This window comes from Chelonoidis abingdonii, chromosome 2 (genome assembly GCF_003597395.2).
Source record: "Chelonoidis abingdonii isolate Lonesome George chromosome 2, CheloAbing_2.0, whole genome shotgun sequence".
Taxonomy (NCBI): Eukaryota; Metazoa; Chordata; order Testudines; family Testudinidae; genus Chelonoidis; species Chelonoidis abingdonii.
This window is the reverse complement of record NC_133770.1, coordinates 286,543,942-286,569,000: the sequence shown is the minus strand read 5'-3', so window position 1 is coordinate 286,569,000 and position 25,059 is coordinate 286,543,942. Positions and strand designations below refer to the sequence as shown.

The 25,059-nt window shown below is 45.8% G+C and overlaps 1 protein-coding gene across 1 annotated transcript in view; it reads right to left on the bottom strand.

Annotated features, from left to right (window-relative positions):
• The window catches only part of CCN4 (cellular communication network factor 4), a 59,177-nt gene extending 53,055 nt beyond the window's left edge, over window positions 1–6,122 (bottom strand). The window contains exon 1 of the mRNA XM_032773491.1: window positions 5,972–6,122. Within this exon, the coding sequence (XP_032629382.1) occupies window positions 5,972–6,019 (48 nt within the window). The 5' untranslated portion in view covers window positions 6,020–6,122. The remainder of the gene's footprint in view (window positions 1–5,971) is intronic.
• Window positions 6,123–25,059: the final 18,937 nt, after the last annotated feature.

The window sequence follows — 25,059 nt, the reverse complement described above, 5'->3', positions numbered from 1 at the left end:
CCTGTTGGCTTAACTTCTCCAGCCCCTGTGAGTGTCAGTAGCTATGTGGCTGGGAGAAGCTATCCACACCGGCGTTTATGTCGATGTAACTTCCGTCGCTCGGAGGGGGAGGGTATTCACCCCCTAAGTGACCAGAATGATGCCGACATAGGCTATGTCTACACTACAGACTTAGTCAAAAGCAATAAACACGGTGCAGTTAGTAGGTGCACTTTCAAGATGCCATTTACCAGGTTTCCACTACAGCACACACATTTTCAAGGCAGCTGAATAAATTAGGCCTGATTCTCGGCTGGTGTGACTAAGGGTACGTCTACACTGCACGATTATTTCGAATTAGCTTAAACCGATATTACAAAACAGATCTAATAAAATCGGTTTAGCGCGTCCACAGTGGGATCCCGAAATCGATTGTTTGCGTCCATGGTCCAAAGCTACCATCGATTTCAGGAGCGGTGCACTGTGGGTAGCTGTTCCTCAGCTATCCCATAGTTCCCACTTCCGTGTTGAGAGCACAGTGCCTGATGGGGCAGAAAACACTGCCCCGGGTGGTGCTGGGTACAGCCTCACCCCTCCCTTTGTGAAGGCAGCAGACAACCCTTTGGCGCCTTTTTCGCGGAGTGCATTGAGCAAACGCCATAGCACAGCAATCTTTCCCTTTTTTTTTTCACGTGGTGGTGGGGGGAAATAAACTGAGGAGCTGTTCCCTGAACCACGCCAGACACTGTGTTTGAACCTACAGACATTGGGAGCTCAGCCAAGAATGCAAATAATTTTCAGAGACTGCTGTGGACTGTGGGATAGCTGGAGTCCTCAGTACCCCCTCCCTCCCTTCATGAGCGTCCATTTGAGTCTCTGGCTTCCCGTTACGCTTGTCACGCAGCGCTGTGTATCCTGGAGTTTTTTATTCAAACGCTTTGGCATTTCGTGTTCTGTAACGGAGCTGGATACAACAGATTTGTCTCCCCATACAGCGATCAGACCTAGTATCTCCCGTACGGTCTATGCTGGAGCTCTTTTTCGATTTCAAACTGCATCGCCAGCCGTGCTGATCAGAGCTCCACGCTGGACAAGCAGGAAATGTAATTCAAAAGTTCGCGGGGCTTTTCCTGTTTACCTGCCCGCTGCATCCGAGTTCAGATTGCTGTCCAGAGCGGTCAGTGCTGCACTCTGGGATGCCGCCCGGAGGCCAATAACGTCGATTTCCGTCCACATGAACCCTAATCCGAGTTATCACTATCGAATTTAGCGCTACTCCTCTCGTTTGGGAGGAGTTCCGAAATCGATTTAAGGAGCCGTTTAACTCGATATTAATGACGACGTCGTGTGAACGGATACAGCGTTAAATCGGTATATCTGCCATTAAACCGATTTAAAGTCGCAGTGTATACCTGGCCTCAGTGTAGCTCCCAATGGCACCTTGTCAATTGATACCAGCTGAGGATGAGACTTGTCAGGAAGTGAAGCCTAACTGCCGTATGTACCTAGGGAGCAGTCACTATTGAAGCTGTATTATTGGCATTGCAGCAATGCCTAGCAGCCCATTGTGCTAGGTGCTGTACAAACAGAACAAAAGGACAGTCCCTGACAGAATAGCAGTGGCAGTGGAGATGCTCTGGGGTGAGTGTGACACGTCAAGCTGTCCTCACTTTGAATATACACTGCACAAAATTATCCAGGCCCCAGGAACCAGCAGACTGTAAGCTCCAATTACAAATTTATTGGTGACCCAACCTTAGTTTCTCTCTTCCTAACATCTGTGTTTTGCCAGGTCCCTGGAACTCCTGAAATGATTAAACACTAGACAAGCTGCCAGTGAAAAAAATAAATAAAATCCAGGCTGTTTTTTTGGTTCAAGATTGGTCAAAATGTGGTTTCCTTTGGAGAGGGAGTCCAAGAAATCATGATCAGTTTTTCCTGCCACCCATTCCAAATATTTTACAAATGAAAATGTCTTGGACCCAAACCCCTGGCGGTAAATCCTAGAAAAAGGAGAAGGAAAAGCTACACATTACTCTTCTCAAACGATCTTTCCCACAGGTCTAGGTACTGCTCAGATCCGTGGCAATGATTGTGAAGATCTAGGCATTTAAAGGGAAGTTGGCACATACATGTTTGTCTCATCTTATGCTGGGGTTATGTTCCGCAATCAGAGCATAAAGCAAAAATCGCGTATAGTCAAAATTACATTGAGCGTAATGGCAGGCAGAATCGCCCACACTATAGGCAGGGCTGGGTCTGGCTGTTTTCCATCCCAAGCGAAAAAAAAAAGAGGGAAAACAGAGAGGCAAAGCAACAACAACAACAACAAAAACCAGGGTGCAGAGTGGCTGGAGTGGTGAACCAAAGAAACAAATGAAAGAAACAGGGTGCAAACTTTTGGTGCCACTTACTGCTCGTGGCTGCCTCCCCCGGCCGCGCTGGTGAGCCTCTGGGTGACAGCACTCTGGCTAGCTGGACTCCCTGCACTAGTGCATGCCCCGGCTAGCGGGGGTATGGGGGGAAGAGAAGCAGGGCTTCCAGGGCTTCCTTCAGCCGGGGCGCTCACCACTCAGCCTCTCCCACCGTGCTGCCTGCTGGGAGGGCTCCGTGCCGCTCCCGCCTGCAGGTGAATTGAAAGTTGTCAGTCACTGGGGAGGGAAGGACGCGGGCTGTCAGGCTTGCTGCAGACCTGGCACCAGCTGGGGCAATTGAAACGTGCAGCCCGCTTCCAGCAGGGTGCAGCTGCTCCCCTCCTCCTCCCCCTACAGTGGCACACTGAAAGACATCGGCCAAACAAACAAACAAACAAAAAAACCCAGGCAGGTATAGTATTTAAATTATTTTTCTCTCTTTTGTTTTTGCCGACTGCGTAAAGCTGAATTTGCGCATGTTAAATGCGCATAAGATGCGACAGATCTGTCCACCCCTGCTATCCACAAACAAACCCACAAAGTCAATGTTTGGTTGGTTCTCTTTCTGCTGTCCACACTAGATATAAGTGATGATGCCCCCAAATAAACTACTATCTTTCCTGCGGCTTGCATAACTGTCTGCTTATTTAGGGGGGCAATAGCACCATTTACTCTTTGCTGTGGGACTGTTTACCAATGTGATTTCAGAAAAAAAAGTCTCAAGCACACCCCCTCCCTCCTTACATTGTGGTGATATCCATACAATCAACTGCATGGATCACATATCGTTGCACTCCAACTGCTGACCATCTCCAACAAGACCACTTCTAACATTCCAAACCTCTGTGCAACTTCAAAGAGCTTCCTATCCCCCCACCCCCTAAATTTTGATTGCTTTATTTCTCCTTATGAGTGGAATTTCCCCTCCCCAAAATCACCCTGCTCTGAGGCCCAAGATAGGAAATATCTGCAGGAACAAGAAGATACAAATCTCATGAGCCGTCAGGGCTAGAATCGGAAGAAAGGGAAGATTCTTGGTCTCCTAGTGAGAAGCACAGCACTTGCTTCCAGCCCTGAAAGGGGTCATGTTATCAAACTTGGAAGTCCTGCCATTATAATTTCCACTTTCAAAAGTGACAGACACTTAGAAGCATCAGTTTCATTGAAAGTTAATGGGAGTTGGGAAGCTAAGTAACTAAGGTGCTTTTTAAAGTTTTACCCTTTGTCTAAAACAATATTTTAGGAAAAGTTTAGAAGTTTTAAAGTCAGTACATTTTTTTCTCTCTCCCTGTACAGTTGCACTCCTAGTACTAAGAAAGTTTGGTCTTGGAAGTGGAAGAGGAAAAGATAATTCCAATAAAATGTTTAAGAATTCGCTAAAACATTTATAAGATGGAGTAGAATGTGATACATATACAGAATACATCCACTGTGCTTTGTATGCCATACAGGGCATGCCAGTCCTTCTTAAAAACACTTCTCTGCACTGCCCACAGCCAGCAAATTTAGTCTGATTAGGAAGACTAAAAGCAGAAAATCACGCTCACCTTTGGATTTTCCAGAGCACCCTGCTATCTCTTCTTTAGGCCACAATCCTGAAACTGAGACATGTGGACAGTCTGCTGTGCTTTGGCACAATGCAGGTGAAATCAATGGGGTGCTGCACGTGGAGGCAGCTGTTCACCCTGTAGACCCAGGCCCTTATACTGCAGGTGTCTTGGGGCCGGGACTTACTTTACTCGTGTGCCTTGACAGTTACTGCTAAAAATCGACTAAGATCCCAGGTGGCATGCTGTGAGGGTTTCATTAGCACTCGTTTGGGACGGTCTAACTGGCTCACCTGAGGCTGCTTTATCAGTAGTGCAGTCATCCCAAGCCCATGCCAACCAGAACTTTATTGCAATCCAACATCCTCATGTGCTCTCTCATATGCCGACATACCAGCTTTGGTGTCCCACTATGCTCCCTGCATTTTACCATGGTGCCCCTATGCAGGGAATATCTTCCCTGTCACAGTCTGCCAAACCCCCTTCCTTTTTCATTCAAGACCCTCTCTGTAGAGAAGGCCCACAAGAAGCAAATGCATTATGAAAGTAGTAGTTATTAAAAGGAAGTCTTCCCCACCTCTGGATTTCCACATACAGCCTGTCTTTGATGGGTCTGCCTTTTAGGGCCTGATCCTGCAATCTGATCCACACAGTCAGACCCACCTAGAGCACCAAAGATTTCAGTGGGACTCCCCACAGGCACAGGGGCCCAGCTGCCTGAATCTCATTGAAGGATCAGGGCTTTGAACTGGAAGGTCTCCTGGCCAGGGACTGGCTTTACTTTTGTGGGCTAATCAGACCCAAACACGGTGCCAGCAGTAAACGAATAACATTTACACATTCACCACCAGCCAGCCACCTCAGACTCATGTTGTGTTGGGTTTTTAAATACAGAGCCTTTCAACATCATGAAAGTGGATTACAGCAGGTACAAAACCTATAGTCCTCACCCACACCTACTATGAGAATGGGAAGGGGAAATACCCGCTCATACTATGTTACCATCAGAACAAGTTACTTGCCTTAGATGAACAGGCAAGTAGAATTTTTTTCCTAGGGGTGGACCTCATATCTGTCTGTCTATTGATTTATACCACTCATCACCTTGGTATCTGGTCTCACACAGGCACATTGGACACACTAGATGAGTGACACTCAGACCTCAGTGGTTCAGGAGCCAAATTAGCGATCAACATTACCCAAAACAGCCAGATCTGGAGAGATCAGAGCCAGAAATACAGAGAGTGTTTGGCTGAGGCCCACTCCCTGCACACCTGTAAACAGAACTGCAGAGCACAGCCGTCCCACTCCCTCAATCATTAGCCAGCTCTCTCGTTGCCAGCCAGGTGGCTTCTGCACGATGCTCAGGCCAAACCCTGCACCTTTAACCATTTTACACTCTTCTGCAAATTCGTTTGATCTCTGCTAGCCGCTCTCCTTTCCTCCCCCAGCCCCTCCAGCAGGGCTTGCAGTCTGGGCCTGCCCCCCTCCATCAGTATCTCTTCTCTTCTCTTGTGTACTGGGAGCTGCTGCCACTTGTGGTGTGTGCTGATCCATTGATTCACTCAGCAGGCTGTTCCTCCCCTCCCCCTTCAGCATTGCTGCTGGACCTTTCCTAAGACATACAAGTTTTGCTCTTGATTCCTTTAGACTCTTAGTTCCCCCCACTAGCTTCTAATCCAATTCCCACAGTGATGTTCCACTGGCACATTTAAGCTGTCAAACAAGAATTTATTCACTCTTTGCAAAAGGAATGAGCAACTTGCATTTGCTCCTGCTTTTCTGTCCTCAAAAACTGGTCCCAATTTTGGGGTGATGAAGGATTAGGGTCAGAGGGGCAGTTCTGTTCTTCTCTAGATATTCCCCCCTCCTGCCTCATCTCGTCTTTACCCATGACACTCTCAGATCCGATCTACCCAATCCTTAGCAGGCGGCTCTTGTGTTTTCCAGCATACACCAATTTATGAACACTAAAATACTACCAATAATAGTTTACAGAAAACATTTCTGTTCTCCACTTTGCCAACTCACCTGCAAAATGCTGCTTGCTGCGAGAAGCCAGGGCAGAAGCCACCTCATCACTGGAAGCCAGGATTAAATACATTGATTGAACCCAGATTTAGAGCCGTTTTGTACAAAAACCCCACGTTGGGAATGCAGAGCAATCCTCAACTGGCAGCCTAGCGAGTCAGGCAGATCTGCATTTTTCTCCTGGCTCTTCAGGGATTTTATTAAAGACAGATCTGACGTCAGGGCAAAGGACAAACCCTGCATTTTTCCTCTGAAGAAACTTTCCCTGCCTTCATGTTGTCTTTTTTTTTGGTCACCACCTCCGCATTTCACTATATTGCCTTTAGTCAGGGGTTTCTTAAAGGGAAAGTTACAATGCAGTGGTGCATCAAGCTATAATTTTAACAGGGGGAGTTAAATACTCAGCGTTTACTCATCATTACTTTTATGTCTGTCCCAGGCCTGCAGGCTAGGTGGCATGGCTATAAAAATCTGCAGTAGTCTCGCTGATTGCAATAAATTACCGCCCCCCCCCACCCCAACTGAAAATGCTCTTTTAAAAATTCTGGTTATTTTTATTTGAGAGTCAGGGAGAAGTTCTGGTCTTCCATCCTGCAGACACACACGGGAGGAGACCGGACAAGTTCAATGGAACGATTCGCCTGCACAGTTACCCACATGTGAATACATAGGGAGGGCCGAGGTCTGATTCTCCACACGGCTATATGCTGGGGTAGATTCATTAATTTCAAGTAGACATCTGGGCCCTGTTTTATACCTGTCATTTTATTGCCCTGCTGTTTCAAGTCAGTGAGATTTTATCAGCATGATGAGCTGTACTAGGGGTTGCCAAAGTATCCACGAAAGAGGCAGGCCCTTGGGATCTCCACTAGGTACAAACCTCCCAAGATAGGACTGGCCACCCTGCCTGGGGTTTGGTCCCGTGGTCCATTTGTCGTTACTGTCTGCTCCTGGTGTGGTGGCTCCCTAGTGCGATGCCATCCCTCTCATCTTTCTCTTTTCCTCAGGGCAGAGGTGTCATTTCAGAAAAATTTGAGGGTTGGGAAGAAAAGTTGTGTCAGCATCCCTAGTTCCCTCTCCCAACAGAGGCCACTATTGCTCATGGGACATTAGCAGGCTGGTCCCATGCCAGAGAGGGGCGGGGAGGTGGTGGACAATCCTATCATGAGGAGTAGGGGACACGGAGGGCCAGGGCAGTTGTCCCACCAATGGCAGGCCACGGTGCTTCCTGTCCAGTTGGTGGAGGTTGGGGGGTGGGGCTGACAATGCAATGATTAGTAGGCCTGGCCCACCCCACAGCAGCCTCTGCAGGACCAGGAAAGACACTACAGCACCAGCTGGCGAGGAGCCATGAAAAGCCTGGGGGGCAGCCAATGATGCTCCTGCACCAGGGCCAAGCACAATATTCCCTCACGCCTCCTAATTTGTGCCTGTGTGAATTCAGAGTCTGCCTCTTCCTTAAAGTGCGGAAGAACAGTACATGGTCAATTCATTCCCCCAAGGATGAACCAGGTTAAAATCGCTTTTACCGATCCAGCTTAAACTGACTACAGCCAGGGGAGTTAAAATTGAGGTAGCAACTCTGAGCCAGATCCTGCAGCCCTACAATTAGCACCTTCCTCCACAAGCAGTGCCATTCTTTTCAATGCAGCTGCAAAAGGTCCGGCTTTAATGCGAGTATTGCTGCAGCAGTTGGCCCTCCAGTCCCCTAGTGTGGCTGCACTTGCAGCCTTCTGGCTGGGTGGACAGGGGTGTGTCTCAGAACATGGGGCCTAACACCACTCATCTGCACCAGTGTAAGGCCATGGACTTCAGTGGTTTGTATTAGCATACGTGAGAAGAGAACAAGGCCCAGGATCTCCATTGCTGCTGGAGTGGCTTAATCTGGGCATTGCAGGAAGAGATGGAATCCTCAGTACACTTAAGTGTGTTGTAAAAGGTGCTTTGTGCTCATGAAAGGTGGAGGTTGGCCAGCATGGGGCCAGGACAGGTAGAGCATGAGGACCAGGAGCACTTGTTAACTTCCCTCCATATGGGGACAGATTTTCCTTGTGAAATACTAGGACACTTTGGTGCACTGGGGGAGAGCTCAGCTGTCTATGAGTTGGCAGATGGCTTGGGAAAAATAGCTGTCCTCTCCTCTATCCCTTTCCTCAGCCAGCTACACTCCTTCTCCCTTCCACAGTGAGAGTCAGGCACACCATAGGGAAGAGTGAGGTAGGAGAAGCGGGTCATTGTTGTGATTGTATTAGCTTCCTACTTTAAAATTGTTATTTGTTTCCTCTGCTACCAGTGTCTAGGTACAGACTCTTATCCACCTGCGTTTTCTTCCTGTTCTCCATTTTCTATGTTCTTCTTCTCCCATTCCTCAAGTCAACCTTTACTCATCTGTCCTCTCACTTCCTCGATATTTACTTCTCTCTGCGGCCAGCCCCACTCTCTCACCTACTCACATTCCCTCTCATCCACCAGCAACACTCCCTCTTTTCTTCTCAACCACTCTCATTCCTTCCATTTGTCTTGCTGCATTTTCACTCCCACCTGCCTACCTGACCCAAGCCCTTGTCTCGTCTGAGGCCAGGAGATAAGATCTACAGAGGAGACCTGAATGCCAGGTCTGAGAAGCAGCACACAGTCTTTGCATCTCCTCATACCCCTGAGCCCTCAGCAGTAGCGCCCCTCTTCTGCTCCCAGATGTAGCCGCAAGCAGTGCCAACAGCATTCAGCAGGAGAGTCCTGAGCAGATGGGGGAAACACAGCAACACTGAGCCCCAGTTCCCATCCTGGATTACAAAATCAGGGGTGTGTGCAGAAGAACCATTTTTGTGTATGTAACCAGCTGGTTAGGGCAGACCCCAGACATTGGGCCATGGGTTTTCCAGGGCATTTGATCATTCTATTAATCTCTGACCATTCATCCTGAGTGTTTCATTCTCCAGGATCATTCTTTAATTTGCATCTGTCCTGAGGCTGCCAGTGGCAATGGCAGCTTTTGTGATGTGGACAACTGTTCACGGGAACTCAACAGCTCAGCATACACAGACCAGTGGATGGTCATCACATGGTAACCATACTTCAGTAAGAGCTTTCAGTATCTATTGATTTGGCTAGGATTAGAGCCAGTGTAACCCCATTACAAATCCCCTGGGGAATCCAGCACCCTTACCAATATTTTCAATGTACTGATGTGTGTGAGTATGAACGCTTCAGTCAGCATAAGCAGTAAATGGTTATGTTGATCCATTAAAACAGACAATGACGAAGAAATTCAGGTTCTCATTTAAAACAGACTGCAGCCGTTCATAGTTTGCCACCTGCTGCCAAGAGCCATTAAGAGTTTTCATAGCTCTTCAGACCAGTAGGGACCATTATGAGCACCCCTAGTGGGAGCCCTCACCCTCCACCCGCACCCCACCCTCTGCTCCAGCCCTGTGCCCCCTCCCGCACACTGAACTCCTCATTTCTGACCCCACCCCAGAGCCCGCACCACCAGCCGGAGACCTCATCCCTCCCGCACCCCAACCCCCAATCTTATGAGCATTCATGTCTCACCATACAATTTCCATATCCAGATGTGGCCCTCGGGCCAGAAAGTTTGCCCACCGCTGCTCCAAAGCAATGACATTAACATCCCCTTCTCATTAAATAAGGTCCCAGATTCTGCTGAACACACAACAGGTAAGTATTTTCTTGATTTTTAATCCATTTTACAAGATTACCTTGTTTTCCTAACTAGATAGAAAAGTAGATGATGTTCTACTGATAGTCAAACACAAGTTGATCAGTGCTCCACAGCTGGTAAAAGAAAAATAGGATCTATTAAGAACAGAGATGGAACTCATCTGATCTCAGTATTTTTTGAATAATAGAAGTGTAGGTCTGGAAGGTACCTCATTAGTTCATTTAATCCAGTCTCCTGCACTCATGGCAGGACTAGATATTATCAAGACTATTCTTGACAGGTGTTTGTCTAACCTATCTTAAAAGTCTCAGATGATGGAGATTCCACAGGCTCCCTAGGCAATTTATTCCAGTGCTTATCCACCCTGAGAGTTAGGAAGTTTTTCCTAATGTCCAATCTAAACCTCCCTTCCTGCAATTTAGGCCCATTGCCTCTTGTCCTATCCTCAGAGGTTAAAAAGAACAAGTTTTCTCCCTTTCTCCTTGTAACAACCTTTTGTGTACTTGAAATCTGTTATCAGGTCCCTTCTCAGTCTTCTCTTTTCCAGACTAAACAAACGCAGTTTTTTCAATCTTCCCTCATAGGTCACGTTTTCGAGACTTTTAATCATTTTTGTTGCTCTTCTCTGGACTCTCTCCACTTTTTCCACATCTTCCCTGAAATGTGGCACCCAGAACTAGACATAGTACTCGAGCTGAGGCCTGATCAGCATGGAATAGAGTGGAAGAATTACTTCTTGTGTTTTGCTTACAACACTCCTGCTAATACATCCCAGAATGATGTTTGCTTTTTTTGCCACGATGTTAACTCAGTTAATGCAGTACTTCTTCCTAGGCAGTAATTTCCCATTTTGTATCTGTGCAACTGATTGCTCCTTCCTAAGTGGAGTACTTTGTATTTGTCCTTATTAAATTTTATCCTTCATTACTTCAGACCATTTCTCCAGTTTGTCCAGATCATTTTGAATTTTAATCCTATCCTCCAAAGCAATTGCAACCCCTGCCAACTTGGTCTCAAACTTTATAAGTTTACTTTCTATGCCATTATCTAAATAGTTGATGAAAATATTGAACAAATCCGGACCCAGGACCAGCCCCTGTAGGACCTCACTCAATGTGGCCTTCCAGCTTGACTGTAAACCATTGATAACTACTCTCAGAAATGGTTTTCCAACCAGTTATGCACCCATCCTATAGTAGCTCCATCTAGGCCATGTTTCGTTAGTTTATTTATGAGACAGTCATGTGAGACAGTATCAAAAGCCTTATTTTCAAGATACAGTATATTTACTGCTTTCCCCCATCCACAAGGCTTATTACCCTTTCAAAGAAAGCTATTAGGTTGGTTTGCCATGATTTGTACTTGACAAATCCATGACTTCTACTTATCACCTTCTTATATTCTAGGTGTTTCCAAATTGATTGTATGATTATTTGCTCCATTATCTTTCTTGGGTACTGAAGTTAAGATGACTGATCTGTAATTCCTTGAGTTGCCCTTATTCCCCTTTTTATATGTAACCCTTCTGCTGAGTTGGCAGCAACAAGAGCCGGGTTCAGTATCCAGGGCTCCCGTTTCAATAACACAATGCAAAACTGGCTTGAGCCCCCACCCAGTGACTGGGACAATTACATACCACTCCTCTGGGCACCTCTAAGAGGCAATACTTCCCCTCTCGCAAGCACAGAGTCTGAGTGTAGCAAAATCCTTTTAATAAAGGAGGAAAACAATGTGGTATTATGTTGAGGAAACACCACAAACAGGATTCTTAACAAAAACCATGAGCAAAAGACCCACCCCCAAGTAAGTTTGGCAGTATCGTTTTTCCCACAGGGTCTTAAGTCCAACACCCTAAAAAATCACCCCAGAGTCCCAAGGGTCCAACACCCCAAAAGTCTCTTGAGTCCAGCAACCCCAAAACCATCCAAAAGTCCAAAAACCGAAAAGTCTCTGTCCCTGGTCAGTGCAGCCCCAGAGTTCAAAAGTTTATCTACAAAGTTTCCCCCGCCCCCAGCCTGGGTGTAAATGGGAGTGGGGAGAAGGGGTGCACAGGGTGTTAAGGGGCACCTTACATGGTCCAAGGCCGACTGCCCCTCCTATCTGTGGGGTTCTGCTGCAGCCTTCACCACAAGCCGCTCCACTCCACCAGCCATCCCATGAGCAGCTCCAGCTGTCCTACAAACTGTTTCGCTCCACTACACTCCACTCGCCAGCCTGTAGGCAGCTCCAATCATACCACAAACTCTTCTACTGTGCCAGCCACTTAGCAATATATCTTCAGGCTCCCTCACTAGTTAACACAGCACTCAGTGATCTCAGCTCTTAATAATTTTAGCTCATTTATGGTTTCAGTTTGTGGTAGGGGAGTCCCAGAGCAGATGCACCTTTGGCCCAAAGTGAATTCAGCATAGATGCCTGTAATTAGACTCTTAATGGAATCAAAAGCAGCTCTACTATTTGAGAAAGAAGAAGGTACAATTGATATTTCAGGCCCTTAAAGGGGTCTATACCATCAGGCATAAATACCTACCCCAGCCTCTCTCAATTCACTGGTTTTTGGAACCCATGTCCCTTATCTAGCGAGTGCTACTTAGTTGATGGTGAGACCCTCTGTCATAAAACAATTCCACTGGCCTTGATTCACATAATCAGGGTAACAACACTTTATTCTTCCTGCCCCAATAACAGAGAAACTGGGAATCCCACAGCAGCCAAAGTGACCATTTAGGTGGCTGTGAGCTCATGCAAGGCGAGGTGGGTGTGCCTATGCAAACAAGATCAGCCACTGAAGTTCTTTTCCACAACTCGCCACAATTCACCACCAGATGTCAGGGTAGAGTCACCCTGACTCTGCTTACATATAGATGGGCACTATATTTGCCCTCCTCCGGTCTTCTGGAATCTCTCTCATCTTCCACGAGTTTTCAGAGAGAATCTCTCATTGCTCAGATATCACCTCAGTCAGCCTTTTGAGTATTCTAGGATGTATTTCATCAGGCCCTGGCAATCTGAAGATGTCTAACTTGTCTAAGTAATTTTTAAACTGTTCTTTCCCTATTTTAGCCTCAGATCCTACCACATTTTCACTGGCATTTGCTGTGTTACATGTCCAGTCGCTACTAACCTTTTTGGTGAAAACTGAAACAAAACAATCATTCAGTACTTCTGCCATTTCCTGTCATTGTCTTTCCCACACCCCCGCATTGAGTAATGGGCTACCCTATCCTTGGTTTTCCTCTTTCTTCTAATAGTTCATTGCGTTTAGTGGAGTTACTCTGCTCTTACACCAGTATAACTGAGATCAGAATGTGGCTCTGTATGTCTTGGGAAAAGAGGTCATCTCTGAGTTTATTGTCTCGGAGAAGGTAAAGGCCAAGAGACATTCTCTGGCTTTAAAAGAAACCAGACAGGTAGCACAGCTGCTCTTTCAACTGGGTTCCTCCAGCTGTTGTTGCCTTTTTGCTGCAACCAGTCTGAGGGAGGAGACTTCCTTCTTATTTAATGTTTGGCTGCTTAATAGAGGGAACAGTTTAGCGCTTGCAACTGGCACTCAGTGCTGGGGCCCCTCCTACTGCACTAGTTCCAATGAGCACAGAACTGAATGGAAAAGGGGAAATTAAACCATTAATATAAACATCAGGTAATGGCAAACAGGGGAACATGAGTCCTCACCCTCAGAGATACCAAAAAGGGCCTCACATACAAGAAAATATCACCTCCACCCCACCCCAATAATAACAAGCCTGTGAGCACTCGGACAGCACCACTCCAGCACATGCCAATATTTCATTTCAGCTTCTCAGGGATAGTAGTTATCTCAGCCAACAAGAATGTGTCCCACAGAAGGCAAGGAGCTGAAATACAGCAGGAGGGCTCTCTCATTTGCCTGTTAAGCAGCCATTTCTCAAGGAAAAAAATGGTGCCAAGATGGCTATATGGGCTGGTAGACATGAACTCCTGCATTCCCGGCTACCACATGGGTTCGCTCAGTGGACTGGGCCAACTTACTTAAAAGCTGAACTTCAAAGCAATAGAGATGTTGAAATCCTGACCCTATTGAAGTTAAAGGGAGTTTTGCCAAGGGCTCCCAGGGGGATAGGATGTTGCCCACTGCCCTTTACTACTTTATGTCATGTCTAACAATGGCCTCACAGCTCGTTTTTTTTAATAAAATGCCCCACTTGTTTTTCCCACATCTAATTCTCACTTCCCTCCCTTTTCTGTAAGGTCACTGGTGGTCCTATGGGAGACCCGAGCAGTGCTGACACTTGTTCATCTGAGCTGTCGCCTGCCCTCCCTACAACTGGAGGCTGAAAAGACGCACAGCCTGAGAGTCAGTGATCCTACCCACTCAGGACCTGCTTCTCTTCTCACAGATGCTGGTGAGAATCAGGAGTGACTCCAGTGAGGTCAGGAGAGTTGCACATGTCTGAATCCAGAACAATGGGCCCTCACTATTTAATTATCAGAGGGGTAGCCGTGTTAGTCTGGATCTGTAAAAGCAGCAGAGAATCCTGTGGCACCTTATAGACTAACAGACGTTTTGAAGCGTGAACTTTCGTGGGTGAATACCCACTTCGTCAGACGCAAGCCTGTGGAAATTCCAGGGTAGGTTATATATGCTAGCAAGCAAGCTAGACGATAAGAGGTAGTTCATCAGGAGAGGGGCTTGTTAAGCGTAGATGGTGTTGAAAACAAGGGAGGAGAAACGTTCTTGTAATTGCAAGCCATTCACAGTCTTTTGTTTTAGTCCAGAGTGATGGTGTCAAATTATGCAGAATGAACTGAAGCTCAGCAGTTTCTTTGAAGTCGGTCTGACGTTTTTTTGCTGCCCTTAAGTTTTCCCCCTTAAGGTCTGCTTTAGTGTCGGCCAGGGAGGTAGAAGTGCTCTCTCGTTTTTGTATATTGCCATTCTGATATCTGATTTGTGGTCCATTTATCCTTTTCCGTAGTAGACTGTCCAGTTTGGCCGATGTCAATTAGCAGAGGGGCACATTGCTGGCATATGAGGCCGTATATTACATTGGTGGACGGTGCAGGTGGAATGAACCAGATAATGGTGTGCGATTTGGTTAGGTCCTGTGAGGTGTCGCTGGTGTAACGATATGTGGCAGAGTTCGCGGCATCCGTCGAGTTTGTTGCATGGATTGGTTCTGAGCTAGAGTTACTAATGGTACGGTGTGCAAGTATGGCTGGTGAGAATCACGTTTCAGGTTGGCGGGTTGTTGTGGGCAAGGATTGGCCTGCCACCCAAGACCTGTGAAAGTTTGGGATCATTGTCCAGGATGGGTTGTAGATCCCTGATGATGCGTTGGAGGGGTTTTAGCTGGGGGCTGTATGTGATGGCCAGTGGAGTCCTGTTGGTTTCTTTCTTGGGTTTGTCTTGTAGTAGGAGGCTTCTGGGTACATGTCTGGCTCTGTTGATCTGTTTCCTAATTTCCTCATGCGGGTATTGTATTTTTGAGAATGCTTGGTGGAGATTTTGTAGGTGTTGCTCTATTTAATTAGTTCATGCAGGCAAAAACTGACACATTCCAATTAAATTGCCAAATATTTACTAACCAAAAACAGAGACTAGATGGGGGTTAGACTACATGACCCTTTCAGTCTCTTTTCACTCTATGATTTGAGGAAAACAAACATTCAATCAGATCCCCAGCTGGTATACAGGGGCACAACTTGACTGAAGTTAATGGAGTGGCACCGATTTACACCACCTAAAGATTTGGCCTATTATTAATCACGAATAGCTCAATCCACAAGACAGCATGATATGGGGGGAGGGAATTTAACTTTGGGTTTGTCTCCTGTGAAATTGTTTCTCTTTTCAGATGAAAGGGTAGGAGAAAAATGTTGCCTAATCCAATGTGTTCAGCTGGGAGCCTGAAGAATGAGCACACACATGGACAGATATTCCCAAAGCTGGGCCCATGCACTCCTCAGTGAGGCGATCCCACTGCAGAATCCTACTCTCCTTGAGAAAGAAATTCTAAGATGCCCAGTGTGGGTGAGGTAATCTTTTGGAATGTATAACACACATCTCTGGTATTAGCCATTTTGTAGAGCAGCAACCACAGAATCTGTTAGTTCATCTGGTACTTTTCCCAGCCTCTAACACAGGAATGTTCTTTAGACTTTGGACTGGATTCTGATCCCACACTACTGTGATCTCGTCCATGCTGGCAGAACTCTGTAGGCTTCAGCATAGTTGCTCCTGGCTTACCTCGGAGGTGATCAGAGTTAGGCTCTGTTTTCAAGTGCCTCAGAGTATTACATGCTGGGTTTGTCACAGGTGCAGCTGTGACCAAATGAGAGTTGCCAGCATTGTAAGTATGTCAGTGTAGCTACAAGGATAATTTTAAATCCCACACAGTTTTATTCAAAAATGCCTTCAAAATAGCATAAAGAATATGTGAAGATGGACCTCGTTGCAGGTGGACCTTCTTGAGGCTAGGTCTGGGAATTAGCTCTCACCCCATCTGGTGCCACTTTCTGTCAGTTGCTCATGCTATAGTCCCTCTCTCTCTGTGAATCAGGGTTCTCCCTCATCATGACTCAGCCTTCTGGCCAGGTCACCAGGCAGTGCCCCCCCTCCTTCTGGGGTACAAAGGTTTCACCAGAGAAGCTGTCCAGATGCCACCTCAGATGCCCTTCCATTCCATATCTCCAGGTCCTATGCCACTTCCCAGTGACTGGTAAGGGACCTGGGCCCACCTGCTATTTTAGATTTTACCCTGTGACTAGCAATCCAGCTCTGCTCAGTCTCAGACCCTGTTGCTGCTTCCCTGGACTCCTTCATACCGCACCTCTCTATCTCCTCTGCTCCCTGTGGCTACTTCACCCCTTTTGTAAGATGTCCCAGAGCAGAGCAGACCAGTCCAGTCCAGTCCAGTCCAGGGCAGGGCCAAGCTAGGCTGGAGTGAGGCCCAGGGCTCACGTGCCTCCCTGGGTCTCCTCCTTGTCTCTGGTCAATGCTCTTTCCTTCTAGGGAGTGACTGCACACCTCCTCCCTGCAGTCCCTTCCAGCTCTCCTTGCCTGGCTTTTAAGCCTAGCCCAGCTCCTCCCCCAGCTGAGTTTCATCATCCATTAGGCCCTGTCAATCTCTGGTTCCCCTCCTGATGCAGCATATAAGGTTAATTGGCCCCTCCTGGCCCACATTAACCCACTCAGGGTTTGTGTAGGGTGGACATCCCATTACAGAGTAGAAGAACTGGGGCTGGAAGAAATAGCAAAATCCATCTCTTATCTCACTGAGCTTACTGGGAGGCAATGTGGTCTAGTGGATTAAGCCCTGGACTGGGACTCCATTTCTGTCAGTGACCTTGGGCAAGTCACTTTGCCTCTTTGTGCCTCAGTTTCCCTATATGGAAAATGAGGATAATGATGTTTTGTAAAGCACTTGGAAGTCTACTGAGGAAAAGCACTATATAAGAGCTGGATATTATTATTACTAGCGTTATGATTTTCCATTCAAAGAGCACTCACATCGTTTAATCTAAAATCACTTGTTTTATTCTGTATATTATAATATTAAGGAAGACAAGTAAGGGCGTGATGGGGCAGAAATAGATTAACTGGAATTGTGCCATGAGCAGAGTCACTCAGGAGGAAGGTCAGCTAATGCCCACAAGCAGATTTCTACTTGTATGCAAGAGCAGGCTATAGTCAGCTACACAGAGGCTGGAAGGGACATCTCCTAACTCAGCTGGTCAAATGTATAAATGCTTTTATTCTTAAGGGAAGGAAAAACACTGGGTCTCTGAGTCTGGCAGCAGTTCTCCTGTTTGACTGATGGAAACATGGCCTCAATCCACCACCCTTTAATCATTTCTAAACTACCCCTGGCAATTGGTAATCAACATCCTTAACCCAGCACAAGATTCAGCACAAGTGGAATTCTGATCGAACAGGTGGAATTCCTAGGGCATAGCAGTTGGGAATCAGGTACAACACATGCGCAGGGAAGGGCTGTGAAAGGCACCTGCTCACATCATGTTTGCCTCTTGCCAATGTTTTCAATATCTCCTGTTTTCAAGCACCAAACTCACGTGGAAGGGAAATTCCTGCATCACTCACAACCTTCAAAAATTGCAGACCCAGCGGTCCATTTCCCCATGTCTGAAATAACAGCCTTCTACTGCTACTTCCTAATCATCATCTTCTTCTTCAGCTATCCCTTGATGCAAAGATGATGTCTGGCAATGGAGTTCATTGGTGGCTTTTTAAATGGCAGAGGAGTCCAATTCTTGCCTTGCAGACTTTCCCCAAGAAGTGACAGGTGTAATCTAGGAGGAGACACAGTTGTTGACTGGACTGTTGTGCCCTTTTTTCCCTCCTTTCTCGCTTCTCTATCTAATGAGCACCCTGTCTCTCAAGTGTTACAATATTGAAAGTTCAGGGTTCAAGCTCTGATGATGATGCATGATGATGGGAGCATTACAGTTGCACATAATGCAATTTGTCCTTATCTTTTTTCTCTTTAAAAGTTAATAAAAAGCGGACAAAAAAGTAAATGTTATATAAATCAATCTATGTAAGTGCTCAATGTTCTGAATTTAGACACCCCTTTCGTGTTAATAAAATAGCTGCAAAGAAGCCAGAAGTGACTCCTTTACTATAACACCCGGGGAGGAAGAAATCAAACACTGCTCCCTAAAAAATCTGCAAAGCCGTTACCTCACCCCCTGTCAAATCTCTGCTTACAATGCAACTTTGCCATGACACCCACCATTCATTCCACAGCAGTGTGTGCTGATACCAATTTCTTATTCCGTTAACTGGGTTTGTGTCCCTGTTTACCAGGTCCTCCACCCCTTTGTTGTCTCCACTTGTTGCTATCATGTCATATGTGAAGACAATAAGCTCTTGGGCCAGAAACTGGAATTTATTTGTACAGGACCTTGCACAATGAGACCCCAATTCTTAATCAGGGCCTTTAGCCACTACTGCAATAGATATAATAACTGTGCTGAAGCTGACCCCTCTGTTTACTTAGATTCCTTTAGGCTTTTTTTCTTTTTTACTCCCATGCATTCTCATTCACTATATTCTATTCGGTTCATTACAATGCGCTGTTTGTATGTCCAGCTGTCAGGGGATCCGTGAGAATACCTGTCTGAGCCAACTGTACACACTCCAAATTTAAAGGAGGAAAATGGAATAGCTAATTCAGTTTAGTGCACGTGAAAGCTGCCGCATTTTGCTCCTGAGGAATCTCAGCCTTCTGTTCATGCAGTGCTACTGTTCCCACACTGCCCCTCCAATGGGCCTTAGACCTGCTCTGAAGCACCTTTATGACTACAGCTACACCGCAGCTGGAGGTAGAATTTCCAGCTTGGGTGGATATAATTGCACTAGCTTTGATCTAGCCAGTGTGCTAGAAAGAGCAGTACAGCTGTAGCTGCATGGGCAGTAGAACGGCTTAGTCCCCTCCCCCTACTTATGTATCCAGCCTCGCAGATGGGATTGTCTTTGGGGCACCTAGCCTGTGCTGCCACCCACACTGCCTCAGCTACACTGCTATTTTTATCATGTTAGTTTGGTTAAAGCTAGCGCATGAATATCTACACAAGCTGGCAATGACATCTACAGCTGCCGTATGGACATACCCTATGAGAACAGGACAGTCTCTAAGCTTTGCAGCTCAGACTACCAACAAGGTGGCTAGTTCTGATGGTGGCTTTCACATACTGGATCCTTGTCCATCAGCAACTGAATAGAAGCCACTTGCTCATTTCTCGTAGAGCAGCAAAGAGCTGCCAGACAGGAACAATTTCCAGCCGTTACTAACCCAAGCTGGATTTTCACCTCTAGCTTGCAGGTTCAAGGATCTCTGACCCATTGTCAATCCCTCCTCACCATAATGAGGTTTCTGAGAAGAAAATATTGTAAGGCCCCTGCTTCTCCAGGTAAATAAAGGGCAAAAATTATACCTTGAGTGTCACACAGTGGTCTGCTGGGGTGGTGAAGGTGTGCGCTGCCCATGTGGAGGTGCCATTATGCTAGAAGAAGGCATCAGCTGTCAGTCACTCTGCATCCCATTACCCATGCCCACCCAGTCTCCCCATAGAATCAAATTCTCACGCAAATTGCGGCCACACGCATTCTGAAGAGGAATGGGAGATTTGGTGATCTCATTTGCACACCAAATACACAGCATGCTTTCCCAGCTTACAGCTGTTTCACAGAGTGCTGAAGTCTCAGGGATGCTGGCAGATGCTTCCTCTGCTGTAGGAATCCTGCTGTGCAAGGTGGGATTTCATAAGTGAGCCTGTGGAGTGAGTGTTACTCCTACTGTATATCGTGCCAGGGTCAACCCCAGTGCACACCTCTTCTGTTGCCTATTTTCTAGCCCAGGGGTTCTCAAACTTCATTGCATCATGACCCCCTTCTGACAACAAAAACTACTGTGTGACTCTAGGAGCGGGGACCGAAACCTGAGCCCGCCCAAACCCTGCTACCCTGGGCAGGGGAGGGAGGGCAAAGCCGGAAGCCCAAGCCCCACCACCCAGGGTTGAAGATCTTGGCTTTGGTGCTTTGCAGTCCTGACCCACAGTTTGAGAACATAAGAATGGCTGTACTGGGTCAGACCAAAGGTCCATCCAGCCCAGTATCCTGCCTACCAACAATGGCCAATGCCAGGTGCCCCAGAGGGAGTGAACCTAACTGGTAATGATCAAGTGATCTCTCTCCTGCCATCCATCTCCACCCTCTGACAAACAGAGGCTAGGGACACCATTCCTTACCCATCTTGGCTAATAGCCATTAATGGACTTAACCTCCATAGGTTCTCTTTTAAACCCTGTTATAGTCCCAGCCTTCACAACCTCCTCAGGCAAGGAGTTCCACAAGTTGACCGTGTTCTGTGTGAAGAAGAACTTCCTTTTATTTGTTTTAAACCCTGCTGTACACTCTCCTCAATGGACACTAAGATGAGACTTGGGGCACAATCTTCTCTAGCACTGAAGTTAAAAGAAAGATCTAGCTCTAACTAATTATTGTTGCAAAGAATTTTTTTCACTCATTTTAAATGATGCTGCCAGTTGAGCTCTAGTTTGTACATACACCTCTACCTCGATATAACACTGTCCTCGCGTTATAGGTGAAACTGTGCTATATCGAACTTGCTTTGATCCGCCGGAGCGTGCAGCCCCATCCCCCGGAGCACTGCTTTACTGCGTTATATCCAAATTAGTGTTATATCGAGTCGCATTATGTCGAGGTACAGGTGTATAATTACACGCACTAATTCTACTATACACATTTTCCAAGTACCTCAGCTCAGGAGTCATGTGTGCCCAAACAAGACTGCAGGTGCAAATCATTTGAATACGTTATTTTAATGCAGTTTGTGCAAAAAATAGTATTTACTGGCCAGATTGAGCAGGGCACTCTATTCTAGCTACTTCGTGCTGCCCTGATGTACAAAGCAATTGCAAATCCAGCTTAATGGGCCACTTGAACGAGGGCTACAACTTCTCTGTGTCACCAGAGCAGAGCAGTGTAGCTGGTACATAGACATGATCATGGGCTTGCACGCCTGGAATGCTCACAAATGGATTTTATGCGTGTAAATACTACCAACAGTGCACACAAATGATTCAACACACAAAGCTACCAATACTCCAGTCCTGCATGTTTTAAAAATGTGGCCCTTGATAGCCATGGAATGACTCAACTGTGCAGGAATTTATTTGTGACTTGTAAATTTTCCAAATAATTTGCCAATTGTCTCACTTTTGACTAAAGATGGGTAAATAAATGCTTTGGGACATGCAGAGATTAGAATATGTGCAGTTTAAGGGATAAGCCCTGGAACAAATTCTGTCATCAGGGCTAGCTTTTAGGCCTATATGACCATTACAACTTCCTGTTCCATCTGGTATTTGGATCTTACATTTTGTAGCCAGACCAAAGCTCAGGATCATGAAAAGTTCATGCAAGCAAAACATCTATTACAGCCTTCATCGTATTAGCTCACAATAAGTAATATATTCAGGCTTAACCCTTGCTGGTCTTAGGTGAAGGACAATATACTGGAAGATATTATCCCTGTGATACCCCATAATATTCCATGAGCACTGATGGGAATTACAGATGTACAGCAGAAGTGCAGACTTTGGCCACATTGGTGAATGTGTGCTACCGATTTTGCTTTGTCACTTGTAGTGCCTGCCAGAGCAGGATTTGGCCAGTGGGGTTTTAAAACCATTGACATGTCTCTTTTGGTTTTGGCAACAGCCGTTGTCTGTGCAAGTCTTATTTTTAAAATGCCTGGGCGTTGACCTGATGCTGGTAGAAGGGGGCGTGACACAGCATGTCGCACTGGACCATGGGGGAAAAAGGCTGTGAATTGGAAAGAATTTTCACTGGGGTTTCTCTACACCCCCAAACAGGGAAAAGCTAAAGTTGTATAAGCTAGAAAGCTGAAATAGATCATAATTCCTAGCTCTTGTAAAGTGTTTTATACTTATAGATCTCAAAGGAGGGGAAGTATCATTATTTCCATTTTACAGATGGGGACACTGAAGCACAGAGAAGTGAAGTAACTTGCCCAAGGCCACTCCACAGGCAGGTGGCAGAACCTGGGAACAGAACCCATGAAAGGTATGAAGGGGTGAACATTCTCCTCTGTAGGGTCTCAGTTCTGTTCTAAATTACACCAAAGTAAATCCAGGGTAATTCCATTAATTTACAACAGTAAATGCAAGAGGATTCCAGTGTAGGATAGGGATTTAAATCTTAATCAGGATTATACAACAAGATATGTACACTTTACAGATGTAATTGTGACTAAAGATGCACACACTGTTTCACAGTATAAGTGCATGCTTTGATCTGTTTCTCTCTACCATTACATTTTCACTCAGTATGGTTTTTGCAGTTTTGCAGGTTAAGTTAGCACAGGTAATAAAATCATCCATTTCAGGACAAGAGCTGATTGGCTGCAGAAGACTAAAGAAGGAATTTTCCTACATTAACATTCATTTCCTTCATTGCCCACTCGAGCTGATTTTCTTTGGGGAAGGTTGATCTTCTGCTGGTAGATCAGATATTAGCCACAGTCAGAGGTAAGAAACCACACTAGACAAACTAAGGGCTGGTCTACACTACTGGGGGTATCTATCTAAGATACGCAACTTCAGCTACGTGAATAGTGTAGCTGACGTCGAAGTATTTTAGATAGATTTACCTACCATCCTCACGGTACGGGATCGATGTCCGCAGCTCCCTGTGTTGACTCCGCTACCGTCGCTTGCTCCGGTGGAGTTCCGGAGTCGACAGGAGCACATTCAGGGATCGATATATCGCGTCTAGATGAGACGTGATATATCGATCCCCGAAAAATCGATCGCTACCCACCATTACGGCGGGTATTCTGGATGTACCCTAATAATCTGATCTAGTAGAGCAAATCCTGTATTTGAGTGGCAATTTGAATTTCACTTCTAGATCTACTTTACATTCAGTTTGGTTGCCGCATTCCCTCACTTGAACAGGATATGTTTTGGTATTAGTGACTATAAACCCTAATCATTCCTCTAGTGTAGCCTAGTAATCATAGGGTTAGAGAAACACTTTTTTAAAGATGTAGTAAGAACTTGGACCTCAGCACAAGCAGTAAAACACTTCTAGCATCGGAAGGATTAATGTGTAGTTATTCTCCCACAAAAATGGCATGATTGCATAGCATAAGCATTAGCACATTAAACCACGGAAAATAAATTGTACTATATCATCACATTGTCATGTTCCCAGTAAGAACTTTGGGCATCATTCCCTATGCTAAGTAGTTATCCAGATTAAAAGACGAGTGGGAAAGAAATAGCTGACGTGCAGAGATCTACTTCACTAAAAGTTCCTTTTTAAACTTTTCTTCTGAAAACAAAGGCGACATCATGGAAACTTTGTAAAATGTAAGGCCCCATCTAGCAAGGTGCTCCAGCACGAGTTTGTGTCTTCAATGCAAATTATGCATGTGTGCAAGTGATTTGCTGAACTGCAGCCTAAATGAGCATGGGCTTTCTTGTTGCTTATGCGGGCATACAAAATAATGGCAATTGTAACATTTTCTATGGCACTATTCTCTCAGAGGCCCAACCTACTCTGGGGAGGGTTCTCACTAAGGCCCTGACCAGCAGCTTGAGGGAGGAGCCCTTTGACGCACAGAATCTTATCATTCATGGGTTACACCTGAGTGAAGGCATCTGTCCACAGAGATCACTGTAGAATCTGACCCTAAGGCCACATGTAACTTGAATTTTTTCTGATAGCAAAAGTGGGAAATTTTATCACTGAATGAACTTAGACCGTGGTAGCAATGGTGGGAGCACTAGTGTAGACAGGGATCAAGGTGGCTATTGCCATTTTCTTTGCATGGTTGCCAGGGTCAAAGAAAGGGAGAGGGGGAAGGGAGAATGGGGAGCGAGAGCAGAGAGACAGCTCCCCCTCTTCTTTGGCTGGTGTGTTGAGAACTCTACCTCCTGTCAAACGTTTTTATTAATCAACTTGTGTCATCTAATTGCTCAGAGCACGACTACATTCATAGATTTTAAGGCCACAAGGAACCATTAGATCATCTAGTTTGACCTCCTATATAACTTATGGTTGGCTAAAGAAGATCTTGCAGACGGCCATCCAAGCGACGGAGAATCCACCCCTTCCCTTGGTTTGTTGGTTCCAATGGTTAAGCCCCCTCACTGTTAAAAATGTGTGCCTTATTTCTAATTTCAGTTTGTCTGGTTTTAACTTCCAGCCATTGTTTTTTGTTATACTTTTCCTCATGGGGTAAGAAGCCCTTTAGGACATGATATTTTCTTCCAGAAAGGTATTTTTACACTGTAAAAACAAGCCACTTTCCTGCTAAGCTAAACAGATTTTGCTCCTTAAATCTCTCACTATAAGGTATTTTTTCCAGTCTGTGAATCATATTTGTGGCTCTTCTCTGCACCCTCTCCAGTTTTTCAGAAGCCTTTTTTAAAATGTGGTCACCAGATCTGGACACAGTATTCCAGTGTCCATCTTTCCAATGCAGTATATAGAGTTTAAAAATTCACTACCCTATTTCTACTCACTACTCCCCTCTTTATACATTCAAGTATCACATTAGCCCATTTTGCCACCGCATTATACTGGGAGCTCACGTTCAGTTGTTTGTCCATAATGACCCCTAAATCCTTTTCAGAGTCACTGCTTTCCAGGATACAGTCCCATATTCTGTAGGCATGGCCTGATATTCTTTGAACCTACGTGTATGACCATGCATCTGCCTGTATTAAAATGCACTTTGTTTGATTGGGTCAAGTTTAGCAAGTGACCTGCCCTCACCATTTTTAACTCTGCCAATTTTGATGACATCTTTAAATTTTGATAAGCAGTGATTGTATATTTATTTCCAGGTCATGG